This window comes from Mytilus edulis, chromosome 6 (assembly GCF_963676685.1).
Source record: "Mytilus edulis chromosome 6, xbMytEdul2.2, whole genome shotgun sequence".
Classification (NCBI taxonomy): Eukaryota; Metazoa; Mollusca; class Bivalvia; order Mytilida; family Mytilidae; genus Mytilus; species Mytilus edulis.
Genome location: NC_092349.1, coordinates 48,705,064 through 48,726,548, shown reverse-complemented (window position 1 = coordinate 48,726,548; position 21,485 = coordinate 48,705,064). Strand labels below are relative to the sequence as shown.

At 30.7% G+C, this 21,485-nt stretch overlaps 2 protein-coding genes across 5 annotated transcripts; one reads left to right on the top strand and one right to left on the bottom strand.

Annotated features, from left to right (window-relative positions):
• Positions 1-27: 27 nt before the first annotated feature.
• Positions 28-19,794, top strand: LOC139529109 (uncharacterized). 4 transcript variants are annotated; one of them, XM_071325388.1, is made up of 8 exons: positions 124-254; positions 8,832-8,889; positions 9,456-9,572; positions 10,919-11,068; positions 11,610-11,636; positions 13,432-13,497; positions 15,016-15,104; positions 18,430-18,564. In XM_071325388.1, the coding sequence occupies exons 2-7, from the start codon at positions 8,881-8,883 to the stop codon at positions 15,058-15,060; spliced, it is 414 nt and encodes a 137-aa protein (XP_071181489.1). In that variant the 5' UTR covers positions 124-254; positions 8,832-8,880; the 3' UTR covers positions 15,061-15,104; positions 18,430-18,564. The 4 variants fall into 4 exon arrangements, with proteins under 4 accessions (XP_071181487.1, XP_071181489.1, XP_071181486.1 ...); XM_071325386.1 differs by lacking the exons at positions 124-254; positions 15,016-15,104 and adding an exon at positions 28-103 and having other exon boundaries at positions 18,430-19,794; XM_071325385.1 differs by lacking the exon at positions 15,016-15,104 and having other exon boundaries at positions 18,430-19,794.
• Positions 19,795-21,020: 1,226 nt separating this feature from the next.
• Positions 21,021-21,485, bottom strand: LOC139526445 (circumsporozoite protein-like). Its single transcript, XM_071321593.1, has one exon. It carries the CDS (start codon positions 21,483-21,485, stop codon positions 21,021-21,023), a length of 465 nt encoding a protein of 154 aa, XP_071177694.1.

The following is a 21,485-nucleotide window of genomic DNA, read 5'->3' as shown; positions in this document are numbered from 1 at the left end:
AATCTTGAGAGAGTAAGGAAGGTTCTTGATAAATCATCACAACGATTATCATTTACTTTCGCTCGTACAATCATAAGATTTGGAAATAAGGCATATATAAAAAGTAATATATTTTACGACACACACCTTTTACGGTTTGTTTGATCACGTGATCTTAAATTTTCAGATTGAAAGCCGCAAAAGTTATATCATGCTGAGTCTTGTAGAAAGTTTGATTTCTCAAATATTTCATTGATTGCCACATATGTTACAAGGTACCATATATGTTATGGAATAATTTTTGTACATGTATATGTTGCTGCTAAATGTATTGTAGAGGATTTTTTTTAATTGAAAAATTCTTGTACATTCAAAATTTTTATTTACAATTTTTAATTTCTATTAACAAAAATAGGGTTCATGGTGTCAATATAAATATGAAGCATTGATTACCTTGGGAGAGGACCGAGTTAATGATACTGATCTGTAATCAAGCTAGACCAGTTTCAGCAGCCCTGTTTCTTGTTAATATGTAATGTGAGTTAACCCTCTTAGTGCGTAGCTAAATTTCAAAACATTGTCCAGAAACGGGTCAATTTCAGTAAAAAAATACCAAAAACAGTAAATTGTTATTTAGTCTTGTATAACAGCATGTTAACTCAAATAATTGAAGAATTACCAAACATAAAGTATAGATGTTTATTTTTTTCTTCAAAAAATAACGTTATTTATATGACATGACATGACGTGAATCCGGGTCTGTTCGCGCCCAATCACGTTCGCACCCTTCCACATTCGCCCCCATTCACTTTCGCACCCCACATGTTCGCACCCAAATTTTGCAAAGTTCGTTCGCACCCCACACGTTCGCACCCAATTTTACCGATTTTTTTTAGGTGTATTGGTATAAATATATATGCCATTGTTTCTAAATAATTCGAGATACTGACAAGTTTTTTTGTGTCATGACAAGTTTATAAAAAAAAAGGTCTTTGTTTTTAAGTCGGATTATGTTATTCTGGCAACAACTATTTCATTTGTGTGTTGAATAATTCTTAATCGTGTTTTGGTTAGTGTATTGAAATAATTTGTTTTTCACTGTTTCTAGTCAATTTTAGTGCGTATCTGGTCCAACATGTTGAACAACTGGTATGCATGGTAAGTGTATTGCTATATATTTATTTTATTAGTATTTACATCAAAGCAATTTAAAACAACAATCATGATTTATAAACAACAGTAAACAATAACACCAAATTGTCATAAATACCAATTAGCAATAATCATACATAATCAACATTTAATAATTAATCATCAGATTGATAAAAGAAAAAATCTATTCAATAAATTCTCAAATTTTATTCAAATAGAATACAATTATTCATATGAATAATTTCTAACAATTTAACTTAAATTTTATTAAAAATTGGGCGCGAACATGTAGGGTGCGAACGGACGTGGGGGGCGAAAATGTGAGGTGCGAACGTGTAGGGTGCGAAACTATATTGGGCGCGAACGGACCTGATACCACATGACGTAACGTCATAATGATAATCACGTCACGTCCTAAGGAAGCTTCGCGCTATTCAATTAGTCAAGCACTTTGCAGTGTTTTGAAGAAAACGTTCAGTTTTTGCAAAACGGCACTATACTTTACAAAATTTCAAGTCAGATTTACAGCTGTACTTATTTTCGGTTGGTCATCTTAGATCAAATAAAATATTTCATTGGATAAAAAGCACCTATATATAAAAAAAGATGGCATTGCGTATTCCAAGTGTACTTCAACAAACATGACATATATACAACATGACAAATAATGTAAATAAAACATAATGCAAAATAAGAGAAAATTCATTATATGCTGTATCTACAACTACAAGTCTATTTTTTGTATAGTTCTTCCATTATTTATGGTAGACTTACTGACACTAAGCATTGTTTTGAACTTTAAATTGTGGTTTTCTCATTGTTAATGACCGTACGGTTGCCTGTAATTACAATGTACTTACATCCACTTCATTTGAACTTTGGTGGATAGTTGTCTTATTGCCAATCATACCACATCTGACATCTCCTTTTTTTTATATTCAAATGCTTATCTCATATATTTACAAATTTGGTTGGCATCAGCAATTTTATTTTGATTAATTAAATATGATACTGATTTGATAACATTAACTTTAACTTTAACCAATTTTTGAAAACTTAAACGTAAATTCCCCCGAAGGTTTTTATATTGGGGACATTATAAAAGGAAATGCGTACAATATTCTATGTTATCTCCGCAAAATTTACAGAAACTTTCAGTTGCTAGTGCTTTATGTAAACTGTGTATCACCCCGTTTTAATAGCAAGTGATTGTGCACTTATTTTTGATTCGTAAGAAGTAAGCTCTCATACTTTGGTATAACAAAGCATAGGTAAGCTTTTTAAAGTCAAACGATTAGCAAGTTATACAAAAACAATCTGAGTTAAATAGTGATGTGTTATTATGTTAACTATGCTCAAGTTGATATAATGTTATAAAGGATGTATGTGCCCCAACATAAATATCGCCACACCTAAAAACAAAACCATTTTATTGGCTTAATATTTTGATATGAGCGTCACTGATGAGTCTTATGTAGACAAAACGCGCGTCTGGCGTACTAGCTAAATTATAATCCTGGTACCTTTGATAACTATACTATGACGCAATTAATTTTCAGCCTTAATTTTTGTCGAGCCTGCAACTTTTGTTGCAGAAAGCTCGACATAGGTATAGTGATCCGGCGGCGGCTACGGCGGCGGCGGCGTTAGCTAACTTCTTAAAAGCTTTATATTTTAGAAGGTGGAAGACCTGGATGCTTCATACTTTGTATATAGATGCCTCATGTTACGAAGTTTCCGTCAGTCACATGTCCAATGTCCTTGACCTCATTTTCATGGTTCAGTGACCACTTGAAAAAAAAGTTCAAATTTTTTGTAATGTTGAATTCTCTCTTATTATAAGTAATAGGATAACTATATTTGATATGTGCATACCTTGCAAGGTTCTCATGTCTGTCAGACAGTTTTCACTTGACCTCGACCTCATTTCATGGATCAGTGAACAAGGTTAAGTTTTGGTGGTCAAGTCCATATCTCAGATACTATAAGCAATAGGGCTAATATATTTGGTGTATGGAAGGACTGTAAGGTGTACATGTCCAACTGGCAGGTGTCATCTGACCTTGACCTCATTTTCATGGTTCAGTGGTTATAGTTAAATTTTTGTGTTTTGGTCTGTTTTTCTCATACTATATGCAATAGGTCTACTATATTTGTTGTATGGAACGATTGTAAGGTGTACATGTCTAGCGGGCAGATGTCATGTGACCTTGACCTCATTTTCATGGTTCAGTGGTCAAAGTTAAATTTTTGTGTTTTGGTCTGTTTTTCTCATACTATATGCAATAGGTCTACTATATTTGTTGTATGGAACGATTGTAAGGTGTACATGTCTAGCGGGCAGATGTCATGTGACCTTGACCTCATTTTCATGGTTCAGTGGTCAAAGTTTTTATCTAATACTATATGCCATAGGTCAACTATATTTGGTGTATGGAAATATTTTATGATCTTTATGTCAGTCGCACAGGTTTTATTTGATCGTGACCTCATTTTCACGGTTCATTGCACAGTGTTAAGTTTTTGTGTTTTGGTCTATTTTTCTTAAACTATATAAGTAATAAGTCAACTATATATGTTGTATAGAAGCATTGTTAGCTGTACATGTCTGCCTGGCATGGTTCATCTGACCTTGACCTCATTTTCAAGGTTCATTGGTCTATGTTTAGTTATCTTGGTTAATGTTAAGTTTATGTGACAGTTGTTATAAAGCTTAGCTTTATACTAAGGACTATCAACATAATATCAGTGATTAGTATAGAAGGCGAGACATTTCAGCGTGTGCACTCTTGTTTAAGAAAGACACATGATTAATGGTGTTTACACATGCACACTTTTTATCCTTTTTTTTAATAGAAATGTTTAAAAATGCCAAAAATATGTCAATGCTGTGAAATGTTTTGCTATGTATACTGTAAAATGTATCTGTCTCCGTAAATATTCTCCATCAGTGATACACTGTAATCGTCTTGTTCCCTTTTCTGTGTAGATGATGGTTGCACCGACGCTAATGTCATCACTTGAAATATTTCTTGTGTTTACTACTGATATGCTGATGTTCAGTAGTTGTCGTGTGTTGGTGTGGTTCATAAGTGTCTCTCGTTTCTCGTTTTTTATATAGATTATACCGTTGTTTTTTCCGGGTTTTTTTTCACACTAGAATTGTTTGGGGCCCTTTATAGCTTGCTATTCGGTGTCAGCCAAGGCTCCGTGTTGAAGCATGTACTTTGACCTATCGTGGTTTACTTTTATATAAATTGTGACTCGGATGGAGAGTTGTCTCATTGGCACTCATACCACATTTCTCATATCTATTCATATCATATTTTATTTGTCATATTCATTTTCATAACACATTGATGCTTAACGAATGACAAATCCAAATCAAACACACATTTTTACATGGTGCATGCTTACTAATTATACCACCATAAAATCCCTTCTTAACTGTAATATATCTTTGCATACCTGTATTTTTCATTCAGGTGTTGTAATCTGTGGATGGTGTGCGCTATTAGCTATATTTTTACATGTTTGTTTTTTATGTTTCTTATTTTTTTAGGTTCGGTTCTAATATTTTCGTTAATAACTGCCTAATTTCTGTGATTACTATTGTTCAATGGTATATTTATACTATTTGTAAACATCAATATGTATATATTTATAGAATAAATAATTAGAGGGCCCTTCCGAATTTATATGCGTACTTCAATCTAATATTTACACATATTTAGAAAAGATATTTTATTACACCTTTCCCCCAACTTATATTGCATGTGAAGCATACTAAGGAAGACATAGATTTTTGTTTAAAGCCATGATATATCATTATATGAGTTTTAAAAATGTTTACTGGTCTCAAATTTAAACATCGTATGGTGTTACTTCATTGAATAAATGTAAAGGAATTAAATATTTGTCGTTAAAAATGTGAAACTCTGATCTTTTATTGGTATAAATACAGTTCCAATGTGGTGTAACTTCGAGTCATCACAAGCCACGCGTTATAAAATTATATATATATATAATAAGAACACTTTTTCTGAAAGGTTGAAAGGCAGGATACAAAAAACTATAACACAAAATAGATTAATTTACACATAAGTTTTCAGCAGCAAATATTTCAAAAGGTAACAACACTCGTCAAACAAAAAATGACCGGAAAAATAAAGATAACACACTCTTTTGTTTACGTCCCAAGTCATGAGTCTGTAATTCAGTGGTTGTCGTTGGATCATGTCTGTCACATATATTTTTAATAAATTAAATTGTTATAAATCATGCCGTTAGTTTTCATGTTAGTTTTACATTTTTTCATGTCGGGGCCTTCTTTAGCTGACTTTACGCTAAAGGCTTTTCTCATTATTTTGCTGATTCCTGCTCCTAACGGGTTTTCAATAACTCCATAGTATCTATACATTTTTGCACATTAACTAAAACTAAAGTTTATAATAGCTAATAGTGCATAAAAAAATACATTAAAATGAAGAATGCTATTTTACAATTCGTGTCAGTAAATCAATTGTAGACTTATTTATTTATTAAATACCAACGTAGACTTTTTCGTTGTTTAATTAATTTGTTTTTAAAGAAGTAAGAAAACCAAGGCAAGCATCAAGTACAAGACTAAGTATATATGTGTTCCTCCAAATATAAAAGAATTAAGGACATTTGTTTAAAATATTTATTTATTGTTGGGTTTTGTTTGTATTGCTTAATGATCATTTGTTGAGGTTGGGTTCTATCTTCCTTCTGTTTCATACTATGATTCTTTTTTATTTTATCAATAACAGAATAAAAATTGATCATTATAAAATTTGATAGCGCTATCATGCCGTCAAATCAATTACAACGTCGAATGACGTCAAATAATATATGACGTAATGATGACGTTTTATGAAACAGATAGAAAAAAAGAAAACAACAACAAAAATAATAATCACATGATGAATAAAATATATAAAATGTATTCAATAACTGAAGGAAAGGTGTTTTTTCAGAAATATTACGAAAGGGAAAAAAATAATCATTTTTTTTCACAAAGGACATATATGTCCTTTCCGCAGTAAGCCAGGGGAGGACACATATGTCCTTCCCGCAGTAAGAGGGTTAAGATGGTTGACACAAGTTCAATCAGGACAAATGAGATCATGGTTACCTACTTATTGGTAGGACATCCTGCATGGGTATTGGTGAAGTAAGAAAAATACACCTTATTGCTATTTGTCGGCCATTTAGCATTACTATAGCTATACATCACAAATGTCTTTAGGCTTTAGTAAGTGTCAACTTGACACTATAATCTCTGTAAATTTTTGACGTCATAATAGAAAATATCTTACGCCACCATGCAGAAGTGATTGTTTGATGACATCATTAGTTCAACTGGCTAGGATTCTCGGTTCCACCAGCGGAAATTGAGTTTCAGGTGTATGTACATGCTGTAAATATAAAGTAAAGCATTTTTTGCATGATTTTTGTGGTTTGGTCTATTTCTCAGATATTATAAGCAATAGGTCAATTATATTTAGTACATGTATAACATTCACCACATTTTGTTGGTTCATTGGTCAATGATAATTTTTCCTAATTTTGTTAGTTTATCAGATATTCCAGAGCTCCAGATAAGCTGCGTATTTGCGTGATCACGCAATACAAATAATAAAAAACCCAATGCAATTGCACATTGCAGGGTTCAATAACCCAATTAATTCAAAGGAAAACCCAATTATATTTCAAAACCATGAGTTCTCAACCCTTTTATTGGCTACCATTTGCGTTATTTACCCTCATCTGTTTACAGTCGTCGCGTAAACTATTTTTATAATATTTATAATTGGAAATTTCCTTTCGTTCTAAAAATAGATCCCTGTATCAAGTAACTGAAATGGGTCCCTGTTAGAGTTTTCCGTTGCTCAATAGGTACACGTGTTTTTGAAAACATTTCGATCTTCTCGGCGTTTATCCAATTAGCGTGTGTCATGTAGTAAATTTTTTTTCGCATTGCTCGAGATGTATCATTACATACATTGAATTAAAACGAAAGTGAATGTCCGGTAAAAATGTTGAATAGATGAGGGAAAGTTATGATGATAACAAGACTCAGTCAGTGTTTTTAGGAAGCGTCCATCGAACACACAGGCGTGTGTGCGTATCTTAACGAGAACATTGCTGATAAGCATGATAAGAACGGGGTTTCCTCAAAAACGAAATCAGTTGGAAAAAGTGAAAGGCTAAATCAATTATGACATGATAAAGCATCAGAAACCAAAAGTTCTAATAAAAGACAACTAAACCCAGATTTATGAAAATTGGAATAAAACAAAAACATTCAAGTATAATTAGAGTTTATATATATACTATATTTTTTTTCATTTTACGGTTAATTAATGAATACACACACAGGCACTGGTCTCAGAATTTATTATATAAAGGTACATTTGTATAAGACGAGTGCCTGTGAATACACATATCCGTTTTGTATCAGTTTATATGAGAAAATACAAAACTGGCAGAAGGTTTGAAACGGAACACAAATTAAACCTACAATTGCTCCTCAGTGAATAAACCAAATGGAAAAGCTAGCAAATAACCCTAACCCTAAACCAAGTAAAACAGCTAAACAAAGAAAGAAACATATTTAAGATGGAAAAAAATCTGGGGTTGATATTCCCTAAATATTCCATATTGTGTTGATGAAAAAACCCAATACATAAGTCATTAAGGAGCTTGGTGGTGAAAAACCCAATTTGATATTAACATGAGGGGTGAATATGAATTGACAATGCAATTAAAAAACTTTATCACCCAATTGTATAAGAAATTGGTGGGTAAAAAACCCAATTTTTGAATTCTTATCTGGAGCTCTGATATTCTAAGCAATATGTATGGGTCAGCTAAATTTGGTGTATGGAATAGTTGTAAGGTACATTGTATACATGTCTGTCTGGTAGGTTTCATCTGACCTTGACCTCATTTTATGGTAAACTAAGGAAGTCTTGAGCAAATTGCTCTTTTAGCTCACCTGGCCCGAAGGGCCAAGTGAGCTTTTCCCATCACTTTGCGTCTGGCGTCCGTCGTCGTCCGTCGTCGTTAACTTTTACAAAAATCTTCTCCTCTGAAACTCCTGGGCCAAATTAAACCAAACTTGGCCACAATCATCATTGGGGTATTTAGTTAAAAAAATGTGTGGCGTGACCCGGCCAACCAACCAAGATGGCCGCCATGGCTAAAAATAGAACATAGGGGTAAAATGCAGTTTTTGGCTTGTAACTCAAAAACCAAAGCATTTAGAGCAAATCTGACATGGGTAAAATTGTTTATTATTCACATAGACCAAGGTGAGCGACACAGGCTCTTTAGAGCCTCTAGTTTATTGAAATTATGCAATGTTTTTGCTTTCTGCATTTCTTACTTTAAACATGTTAAAAGAAATATAAAAACTGGTATTGGTAAAAGAAATCACCACTCTGAACATACTAATTTGATTGAATCATTCAGATTGTGATTTTTGATTAAAGCACAGTCATGACAGTACATGTATGTGACTATTTTATATACATGTACCATATATGTGTGAAATTATTTATCTTTTTGTATTTGTAGATTCGAAATACTTTTAATTTCCTACAAATTTAAATCTCTATTGACGGAAGGAACTGAAATGACTAAAAAGTATATATTTGTTAATATATTTTTAGGATGGAAAAGGAAGTTTCTAATAAATATTGTTTAAAGAAAGACTAGACAATGTCTTCTGTAAGTAAATATCTAATCATGCTAATAAATCATTTAGTTTATTGAAATTTTCATTAGAACTTACTGCAGTTGTTGCTTGGTTCTGGTTATAAATCATAGTGAATGTAAACTGGTACATTAAAATTGTTCCTTTATCTAGTTGTGAAGAACATATACATGTATAATTATCTTTTTTTTTCCTCTGAATTAACAAGATTTAAGCAAAAATTCTACATGTATATAAACATTCAAGGATATGGTGTACATGTATACATCAAAGAGACAACAAATCAGCTACACACATTACCAAAAGATATCTAGAGGGTATTATGTTCATCTTCTTAACAAAAGACATTAATCTTTACATATACATGTCTACTATATGATAAAATCTTTCAAACATCTGCCATTCACACCAAATAAAAAACAATGGACATTTGAATTAGCAAATCTATCAACTTTCTCCTTACATTGCTTAGTTCAACAAACAATTTTGGTGTACAGTTATTTATGTTATTGTGTGAAATATTTATTTTATTCTTGTGTAAAATATATATTCTGTTTAAAACATTTTTTGGGGCTTTTAGACAAGTGCTCCAAGTACAAATGACCTTGCCTTGCCAGTTGCTGCCATTGTGTGCATATCTGTTGTGTGTTATACATTGTTGATTATAGGTGTACTAGTTCTTAGATGGGCTATTCGTGTAAGTATAAAGACCTGATTTCATTCTGAATAATATTTTTGAAACTAGAAATCAAATTACATCAACCAATTTTCAGTCGCTTTCAAAAGAACTGATTTAAATTTTTTTTTTTTTTAATTATTGTTATTTAATCAATTGCATCTTTTTTTTTTTAAACAAAAAAAGGAACGCATGTAACAAACAAAATATACTTAGCTCCACTGTGTGTAGTATGTGTACTGTTCATGTGTATAATCACTGGTTTTAAGTTTAATAACCATTTTTCAACAAAAAAATAGGACCATTTTGAATATATATAGACAAAATTATTAACAAAACTTTTAGTAGGAGAAGAATGATTACCTTGTTTTGATTAGTGTGAAGATTCGACAGATCAGCTCATCTGTTTTAAATGGTTTAAGTGGGTAAAGAATAAAAGCTAAGCACTCAATGTTGTATGACAGATCAGTTCATCTGTTTTAAATGGTTTAAGCGATTAAAGAATAAAAGCTTAGCACTCAGTGTTGTACGACAGATCAGTTCATCTGTTTTAAATGGTTTAAGCGATTAAAGAATAAAAGCTTAGCACTCAGTGTTGTACGACAGATCAGTTCATCTGTTTTAAATGGTTTAAGCAGTAAAAGAATAAAAGCTAAACACTCAAGTTTATTATTAATACACTCAGGCACATTGTGTGCAACAAGAGCAACAAAATGTAGTATACAATATAATAAATTGGTCAATAAATATTACAAATTTATAAATAATATCGCAACCACTCAATGTTGTACACCACCACGAGGAAAAGGAGAAATGAACTTTTATTTTCAAACACTCTTTATTATTACTGGTGAATCAAGAGACAACTCTTCTCTCTATTAACAAATACTGCATAGAAACAATGTATTTTCAACCATATTATGCTTTTATAGAAATGGGAACCCCTTTGTCAAAATTCTGTATTCATGGTAATAATTAATTTGACCACTTTTAATCTGAAAATTCAGCTCCATAATTGAAAACTTTTAATTCACACCTGACACATATGTAATGATGATTTATAATGCTTTGCTATAGCTGCAAAAGTATTAAAACAAAAAAAAGGTGTGGTAGTCTGACCAAGAGACGACTATCCAGAGACAAAAAGATGTACATGTGTAGATGTAATCACTTACAGCAAAGACAAAAAGATGTACATGTGTAGATGTAATCATTTACAGCAAAATTGGGCACTAACTGTCCTTATACAATGAGCACACCCCAACTTTCGGGGTTTTTTTTTCAGACACTTTAAATTACATTAGGAAAACAATTTGTGTAATCTTCTTTATATTTATATTGACTCATTAATTAATTTCTATTTTTAGAGACATAACATTTGTGAAAATTGCTGCAAGTGTAATTTATGTGGAAAAGAGGAACCACTAGAGTGTACATGTTGTGTGAATGTTTCTCAGAGCTGTGACTGTGATCCTAGTCTTAATAGATGTTTGGACAAGTTATGTCCCAATAGAAAGGTATGGTGGTCAGGTGTCAAAGTCGTGTGACAAAATTTAGAATAAACATGATATAGGGTTAGAATAAATAAAGGAGCAGTTTATTTTAAAGACTTGGGGATTGAAATAATTAAGATACTGGCTTTATCATTTTATTGCATTGGTGACAAATTTAACAGCTTTTAACTCATTTATTGTATTAAAGGTATGTAAAATAATGTACATGCATGAAATTAGATAAAAATATTAGTTTTAGTCAGAACATTAACGAGAGCATTAGAAAAGTTCAATTTCAGCCAAAGTTTAAAACAGCATGCATGCATGTTTGCAATAATTTAGACGTCTTTACTAACTTGATGCCCATTTCCTTTTAATGAATATAAATGCTTTATACAATTGTGAAAATTCTCTTATAATTATTTATTTCAGATATACAATGGTTTGACAATCAATCAAAAGATTAAAAGCATGTTTATTTATGAGACAAAGTCATTGCACTTCTTTAAATTTCAGATTTTTCAAAATGTAAAAAGACATGTTTTTATAACAATTGTGTTTTCAGAAGGTGCAGCAATATTGGAGAGAAAGGGTATTACAATCATGTTTCTATGTTCTCTTTGTTTGTTATTGTATTGAAACTGAATGACAGTTACCAGTATTCAATAATTTTGTTAATAACCAGATAAATATGATATGGTTAAAAGTAATGTTTTTATTTTTTTTAAAGTTATTTTAGGGAAGGTGTAAATATACACTTTGTGTAACAGCAAGGGTAAACAAATAACTATAGCAAATGAACCATAAAATAACATACATGTAAACTTATCATGTTTTATACCTGAAAATTATGTAGCATTCTTCCAGCTGCATTCTTCTATATTTTTGAAATGACCCATAATTCAATCACACTAAGCATTTCTAATATGAATATGATCATGATGATGATAAGCTGGAATGATCTGTCCACTTATAAAGTTATATACATGGAATTCATCTCCAGATTACATGGCAACTAAGATCCTATTTTTGTATGTAGCTGGTTTTGTTATCATTTAAATTCATATTGAAAAAAATGGGTATGATATCATGCTCTTTAGTCATTATTTTACATAAAAACGAAAATTTAAAGAATTTGATCTTTTAAGACAGGAAAATAAGTCAATATATTTCTTTTAAAAAAAAATTGCTAAAAAAAGGAGATGTAGTATGATTGCCAATGAGACAACTATTCCAAAGGGTTCAATTGATTAAGATGAAAGCAATTACAAAATATACTGGTCACTGTATGTTCTTCAACAATGAGAAAACCCCATATACAAGATATAAAAGTACCTAACATAAAGAATTTAAAACAATGCATTACAGAAAACTAACAGCCTTATTTGTACAATGCAATAGTAGACAGAACAAAATGGGGGAAAAAATTATGTCAGACATAAAGCAACTACAATGATTTAAAAGCTCCTGGCATGGGACAGGCACACAAAGAATATGACAGGGCTAAACATTTAGATATTGTTGATATTAATCCTTACAATTTTTGTAATTTATTTTCATCCATATTTATTTTTTTTGTTTCTCATCCCTCTTATTTTGATTTCATTCCACCTTTTCCAGTTAATATTCTTTGATTATTTGTCCTATTGTGTTCAAAATTTATTTTGTTACAAGTTGTTTATATCATTATTTTGATTTATTTTTAAAATTTACACATTTCACAATTTGTTTCAACGGGTATTCAATCTGACAAACATGCTGCAATATTCACTAAATAATGGAAATAATATGGTTACCACTTACATTAGTGCATGGAGGCATTCTATTGGTGCCAGTTTTCTTAGGCTCAGCAACTTTGAATATTTAAATTCATAGTTTGTAAATCCTACTCTATTAAATTTACTAAATTTGGTGACCAATCTTACTGCATTTGAGATATGAAATAATTTTTGTTTATGTTCCTGGTGTGAAACATCATTTGAAACCTTCAAAATTAGTAGGTTATAGCCCTTTTGTGTTAAAGATTTTACACTATGAAATGTATTCAAATTTCTGATATCAATTCTACTATAAAACATATATCATGTATATAGTAGTAATTTCTAGCACAATTTGTTTTAGTGTGAGAGATAACATGTACAATGGTTTTACTGTATTCTTGGCCCCTGAATCCCCTTCCCAATCCCCCTTTCAAAAAGGGATATATATTAAGAAAAAAATCATCAATTTTGTACGTGTTTAATATGATTCTTTTGGTATTTGCATAAAAAAAAACGCCTTTTCATATAATATATACCACTAGAGGAAAATAATGTCATTTGGAGCTTGGAAACAAATTATGATATTGTTAAAATGACACTTTATGATTTTTTTTGGATTTTTTTCAGAATGTGAGTTGTGTAGATATTTTGCTGTGCCAATGTTTTGCAGGTCCAAATAATTGTTGTACAAATGTAAGTAAAACATCATTGCAAAAAATCTTACACTTTTAATATTGTTTGTTCTTTGTTAAGTTGTTAAATGGTAGGATCAGATTAAAAAAATTGTTAGGTTATAATCATTGCCAGGGTTATAATGTAGAACTGTGTCTATGTCACAACCCTATTTCCTTGAGTTTAAATTTAACTTAAATACATTTATATATATAGAAAACTGAAAAGAAGTGATGATTTACATTTTTTTTTCAATGGGTATAGGTTATGTAGGTTGATGAACCTAATTTTTTTCCAAATTCAAGGTAAGGAGTTTAAAAAAGTTAACCTGAATTGATTAGAAATTGCAGTATTTCAATTATACATTTTCTCATTTCTGCCAAATAATGGTACACGTAAATAACCTTTTATTAAAGTTATTATTTGACAATTCAAACCATTACTGAAATGGAAAATTAATATCGGTAAAGTGATAAGGCATTGGGTAAAGGTTTTCTCATGACATTTTGTCAATTAAAAACCATTACTGGATTAGGAAATGAATATCAGTTCAGCAATAAGGCGGCATGGATTACTCATATACCTTTGTATTTTTATTAGAGAAATTTGATGGCATATTTCATGCATGGCATTTAGTAATGAATGATGATTTTATTACAATTTATATTTTTCAAAAGTTTGCATGATATATTTTTATAGAAGATTAACTAACAAATATGAATATTCATGTTCATTAATTTAAGGAAGGAGATCTATATGAGGTACACAGAAATCAATTTTTAGATGAGATATAATATATACTCAATATTCCTAGGGTTACTACTCTGATCTCTGTTCGGGGTCTGCGGTCATAAAACTTTACCCTGTATGATGAGTACAAAATGTATGATTGATACAAAAATCCAACATTTTTTAAAGTTAGTTTCTGAAAAGTAAGAGTATGATGATTTTCCTTCAAATTTTTATGACCGCATGGCCAGCTCTGTAACTTGAACTTAAAAGCTGTGGTTGGTATGGGACTTTCATCTCACTTCACAAAAATGTGATTTCCTTTTGGAATATTCATACATACTTCTGAATATAAAGACATGTCCATCCACACTTTTTCTTCAAATTCTGGTTTCCAACTTTCCAGTTATGAGGGTTGCCCATTATTAAATCAATATCAGTTTGTCCCAAATGACCTTGCACACTTGATGGTGATGCAGTGCTTACAAAGTTATAATTTCAATTTTTTCTCTGGATTTGAAGGGATTCAGTTCCAATTTGTTTGTGACAAATTGTTCTTCTATTAAAAAATTAGTTATACAAAGTATTTGTAAAATATGAATTGAATTGTTCTTTAACTGGGTAAATTAAAAAAAGTTAGATTATTCATGGAATTAAAGGGTAAGGGTAATTAAATTTCAGGAAAATAAAAGCGTTGTTAAATTGGCTCTTAATTTCCCCCAAAATGTAGGGTTGAACTTTAAATCTTAAAAAAAAGAAAACATTTGTGTAATCAAGGTTTTACTGTAATATTGTTTTTCTTCTATACAGTGGTGCAATGAATGTGGAACTCTACAATCTCAAAATGTCACGTGACATATTTCCATGGTAACAATAATTTATAAATTACTTATAGTTGAGTAAGTATTTGTGTGAATATTCTCACCAGACTTCTCCACTCCTGTCTCATCACTGTTTCTTTGCTTGCTTTTACAAGACGTAGCACTGCTTGTAGGACGCATGAGCTTATAACATTTCACATGTACAAATCTTTGAATACACTGAAAAGTACAATTATTTCATTTTCGTTTATTTTGTTAAAAATTTCATGGCATGCATACTTTGAAAACCATAACAGATTTTGTCAAATTTACATTTATTTAACCTGGAACCTAATCTATTTTACAAAAATGTTTTATAAAGACATGTTAATTATAAAGTATATGCTATTTAAGGTTACTTATGAATTGAAAAAGCAAAATTCCTGTTTGTCTGATATATCATCATTAATTTGATTCCAATTAAGTAACAATACTGTTTATGTTAAAATTTGAAAAAATACACAAACTTCCAGAAATATATCAATAGATTCGTACTGTGAAATGTGGTTATAATATCTTTCAGATTTCTAATGGGTGTGATGGTGCTTAAACTTACATATTAATCTCTTTTTATAATCATTACTAACCGTAGAGTAGAAATTAGCTATATTTAAAAATTTATATTATTTTAATTATATTCTTACAATCTCATATTATTTAATTAACAATCATCTCAAAATGAAAAAGTCATGATGAAAATATATTTGGTCTGTTGCTATATATAATTTTTTGAAACCAAAAATTTGCATGGATAATATATTCATATGTATATTGTTTGTCAGCAAAGATTATTTCAATGAGATACACTTCCTATAGTTCTGTTTGCAAATGATTTTCAAATACCTTTAAAAATGGCATGGAAAGAAATCATAAGGTTATATATTTCTTATACATAAAAACAACCTTAACTTTAGAAATTTTCTAATATAATTATTAGCACTCAATTACTTATTTGCGGTCTAGAACTGTAATAACAGCGTAAGATTTCATTTAAATTGTTGGTCAGAGGGCTTCATTTTGAACAATATCACATTTTGAGATGGTCTGTTTTATTTTTGCTTCTTTATATAGCATGACTAAAATCAGGTGCAGAAAATAGCACATTAAGATATATAGACATTTATTGGTCATACATATACATTTTGTATGTGTAAATACATGTGTGGAGGTAAACTATAAATAATTTGGTGACTTGCATGATTGGGTGGGTATTTAAAAATAGAACATTAGTTGTCAGTATGAAAATATGTGTATGAGGTAATATTGGATAGCAGACTATAAAATTTTATTTTAAGATAAACTGTTTAGTGTAAAAGTATACTTTAAAATGTCTTAGTTTAGCCATTATATTTCTAATGTGTTACTTGTACACAGTGTGTAAAGGACCGTGTATTACTTGTACACAATGTATGAATGAATGTGTGTTACTTGTACACAATGTGTGAATGAATGTGTGTTTTTGTACACAATGTGTGAATGAATGTGGTTTTGTGTTACTTGTACACTATTTGTGAACCACTGTGCTTTATGTGTATCCTTTGAACAATTGTTGAATGGCTGTGAGTTTGTGGTTTTTTTTTCCATGTTACTTGTACACAATGTGTGAATGGCTTTACACAATGTGTGAACAGCTGTGAGTGTGTTTTTTTTATGTTACTTGTACACAATGTATGAATGAATGTGTGATTTTGCCTATATATATATGAAAAATGGAGAGGATATTGTTGCATTAAGAATGATATCGAGTGCTTTTGATGTGCAGGTTTTGTAATTTTGCTTGACAGGTAAGATAATGAAAGAATATTAGCAATATAACAATGTAATTTATCACATCACCTGTTTATATGTGATGACCAAGATGTCACCTAAAAGAATCCATATATTTTTTTGCTTGATATTTTCCTTTGCAGATCTATGTGTATTTGAGTTTAGCAATTATTAAAAATCAAATTTATGGCAAATTTTTATATATTCATGATATTTAAACAAAACACCAAAAAAACTTTCAGTTTAGACTGCACATACCTATCAAATATTAACATAAAGGAAATAATATTTGATTTTGCAAAGCATCATTTTTCAAGGAGAAGAAAGTCCTGAATCCACCTTTTCATCCAAAGTCTTTAATAGGAGATCCTTTAGATATTTCTATCAGTTTACAAATTTTTCTTGGAGATTCAACTGAACATATATAGAGTTATTTGAAAAATCTGAGCCTATTCTTTATAATGTTTGGCAAATCTTAGAAACCTTTAATACATGAACAGCAAACCTTAAAAAAAGTTTCACTCCTACAGGATGATCTGAATGTGCACAGAGATTATGGTTTTAAACGCAATCATTCTAACTTTAATTTGATAACTAATCCAAGAAATCAACTGTTGAAAAATATTAACATGTGGCTGAACAACACTTTAATTCACATGGTTAGGTGTGCTTCTCAGATACTATTAGCAATAGGTCAAATATATTTGATACATGCATATGGAATGTTTATAAATATGGTGTACATGTCCATCTTTCAGGGTTCCTTTGACATTGATGTCATGATGTCATTTTCATGGTTCTATGGTCAACTTTAAATTTTCAATGTTAGCTCCTTTGTTATACACTTTAAGCAATAAGTCAAATATATTTGGTGTTAGGAATGATTGTTTGTGTACATATTGCAGGGTTCGTCTGACCTTAACTTCACTTCAGTAAAATGTTTTGAAACTAAAACAAAATCTTTATCTAAAGAAAATAAATTTAGTCATGATCAGTAAAGCAGGAGCAACCTTTCAGCATGTACTCTCTTGTTATTATTGATCAATTTTGTTTTAATGGTTTCATGATTCAATTGAAGTTATATCAGACAAAAAGACATGAACAGTTATAAATCCTTAGGGATTATGCATGCACATGGCACTAGCTGAATTGACAGTTGTTATCATGAAAATATATCTACTCCAAAATACTGTACATAAGGATCAGAATGTTGTTAGAAAGATCAATGAATGGCAATAAAAAAACAATAAATGACATTTATTTCTTCATAAGAACAAAATATTTCAGGGAAAATTAGCAAAAGATGTGTCCCAAAAATGTGGTGACTTTGTTCTAGAAACTCAACTTCTCAAACGAATAAAGTTCAAGTTGAGATCTTGTCCTACAGTTAAAATAGAGTCATTTATAAGACAATTTTCAATACTTGATTCTAATTATATATTTAATTGTAGCCATAGTTAATACAAAGAAATATCAGATGAAATGTGTTCCAGTTTCATGAAGTGTGAAGTGTGATCTTAAACATTCATGTCAACTATATAGCCCCATAAAAAAAATAGATTGAAGAAACTTAATTTGTACTTTTATATAATTTTAGGTAGAGAAAGAAAATGATTGTTGTGTATTGCCGTGTGACATCAAGTGTAATCATTTCAACTTTTGTTGTTTTGAGGTCAATTTGAGAACAACAACAAGTGAGAGAGAACACTCTGACTTTCAAATGATGCAGGTGAACTCAGCAAGAAGTATGCCTAGCCGTTATAAATCTGGACGAGAACCTTCAACTGTGGTTCAAGTTATTAATATTTAATGGAAAAGAAAACCCATTTGTATTTGATATTTGTTTGTTACTTTTTTGTTTAAATGATTTTTTTTTTTAGGAGTTTTAAAGATTTTTGATAGTCACAGACATAATCTTTGTTGTAAAAATTACTGTCAGTATAGAGTTAAACGAAGCAGGTCACAATAGTAAGTTCTAAAGTGTGTTTTTTTCATGGAAATAAAATATATCTGGTGTCTTTTCCTTCATATCTTATTTTTAGAGTTGCAAATAAATATATCTCTGACATTTTTTTTTATCAAGCAGACTTGCACTTTTCTTCCTTTTCAACAGTCTCAGAGAGGAAGTGTTTTGAAATGATTGTCTGAATCTAAAATTTTATTTTATGAATGAGCATAATCTTTTGTTTAAATAAGTACATGTATTGGAGGTTTAACAATATTAAATAGAAGTAGAACAAACCCATTGTCGTTTTCTCGATAATACTTAAAGAAACCTGTTATGTAAACAAAGTAAAGTTTCAGAGGGTATGTTCATTTTGTTTATTAAAAATGTTTTATCTCATGAAACAATTTTAACATATTTATGATCTTAATAATCAAAATACTTGTATTACATGAATCTCATTTTGTTTTGTGATAAGTAAAACATGCAAAATTTTTTGCAGGTGATGGTGCTAAACATTTTCCCTTTCCATTGATTTTTTTCTTGCACAATTCATATAAATTTAAATTTTAAATGTGTACTTGTAGTGGTCAAATATTTTAAATTTATCTTTCCAAAGTGAAGTTCTTGTGTTGTGGTTGTATAATGCATGAATCAGTGATAAACATGATATTTGCTTTAGTGCTATTGTTCATATTTAGTTATGAAGAAATTCATAATAAAAAATTTCATATGGGGCAGGTAGTCACTCTCTTCTTACTTTAGATTTTTCAGTACTGTTTTCTTTTAATTTTAGTAGTGACAACACTGTCTAGTTTTTTTGTCAGCTTTTAAGTTGTGAATATTCAGTATGTTTTATGATATTTGAAATGAGAAATAGATCTACGTAACCCAATTGGTCATGTGGTCAGCATTATTTATTGTTATTGTATATGAGATGTGACCAACGAATATTTTACCGTCCATTGTTATAAGCATTGTTATTTATTTAGATATTTAATAAACTGAGATATTGTGCTTTTTATTTTTATTATTTTTCCTGTTATAAATAACAAAATGAAGGTACATTTTGCTTAGCTCGAGCATATGTTAATGTACTATAAATTCAGAAACAATTGTGCAACTGGTTGAGTATCGCAATAATATCGTGTATGCTGGTATCTGATACATGTATTTTTATGCAGATTCTCCTGAAATCTCAGTAATAAATCTCACAATTCTGAAATCACAATAATAGATGCACACAATAATTTCTGAATTAACAGTATATCAAACACATATATTTGGTATGATTGCCAATGAGACAACTATCCACCCTAGAATATTGTCCAGCAGTCATTCTTGTTGAATCTATTTCAGATTTATTTCACCTGATCATCACCCAATTTTCATTTTCTATCACCCAGCATCTCTGTTCTTGCTATCACTGGGAAGAATGTTGTGGAGGCCAGATAAACATTTATTTCATTTTCAATCTTTAGCATGTGTATTTGCCTGCACACTTTGATTGTGAGTAGTTTGGTCTACCAATACTTAATCGTTGTTATCCTGCTTTTTCATTTATCAACATTAATTCACATCTACTAACTGGTTGGTTTGCCATCTCAATCCTTTACATTTGTTTTTTTTTATTATAGAGAAATGTTTTATATTCATATGAACACACTGAAGTAGAATATAATTGCATTTTCTTGTTCATATGTATTTGCCTTGTCGCCTACACCTGGTTTTGACATTAAAAGTCAAGTCCAATATAGAATAGGACTATATTTTATAAGCATTTGCATCATAATCTCTGCATTTCTAATTCCATTGTTTTGCGTCTCTGTTCCTTGTCAAAAGCTTCAGTAATTATAGCATTTTTACAGTTTTCAAATAGTAACTTTTCTAATCATTTGTGTTTATAAAAAGTTCTCAAAAGTGGTGAATGAATAAATTTTTATAAAGCGGGGCACTGACTTCATAAGAGGGGGTCACAGGGTCATTAGGGTTAGGATTACAAGCATCAAGGGTTACAGACAGCATTATAGTTAGGGTTGCAGACATCATTTGGGTTAGGGTTACAGACAACATTAGACTTAGGGTTACAGACATCATTAGGGTAAGGGTTACAGCCAGCATTAGGGTTAATGTAACAGACATCATTAGGGTTAGGGTTACAGACAGTCTTGGGGTAAGTGTTACAGACAGCATAAGGGTTACAGTTACAGACAGCATTAGGGTTAGGGTTAGACAGCAGTGAGTTAGGCTTCATTAGGGTTAGGGTTCAAGACATAATTAGGGTTAGGGTTACAGACAACATTAGGGTTAGGGTTACGGACAGGATTAGGGTTAGGGTTACAGACATCATAAGGGTCAGGGTTACAGACAGCATGAGGGTTAGGGTTACAGACATCATTAGGATTAGGGTTAAAGACATCATTAGGGTAAGGGTTAAAGACATCATAAGGGTTAGGGTTACAAACATCATTAGGGTTAGGGTTACAAACATCATTAAGGTTAGGGTTACAGACAACATTAGGGTAAAGGTTACAGATAACATTAGGGTAAGGGTTACAGACATCATAAGGGTTAGGGTTACAGACATCATTAGGGTTTGGGTTACGGATATCATTAGGGTTAGGGTTACAGATATCATTAGGGTAAGGGTTACAGACATCATTAGGGTTAGGGTTACAGACAACATTAGAGAGGGTTGCAGACAACAT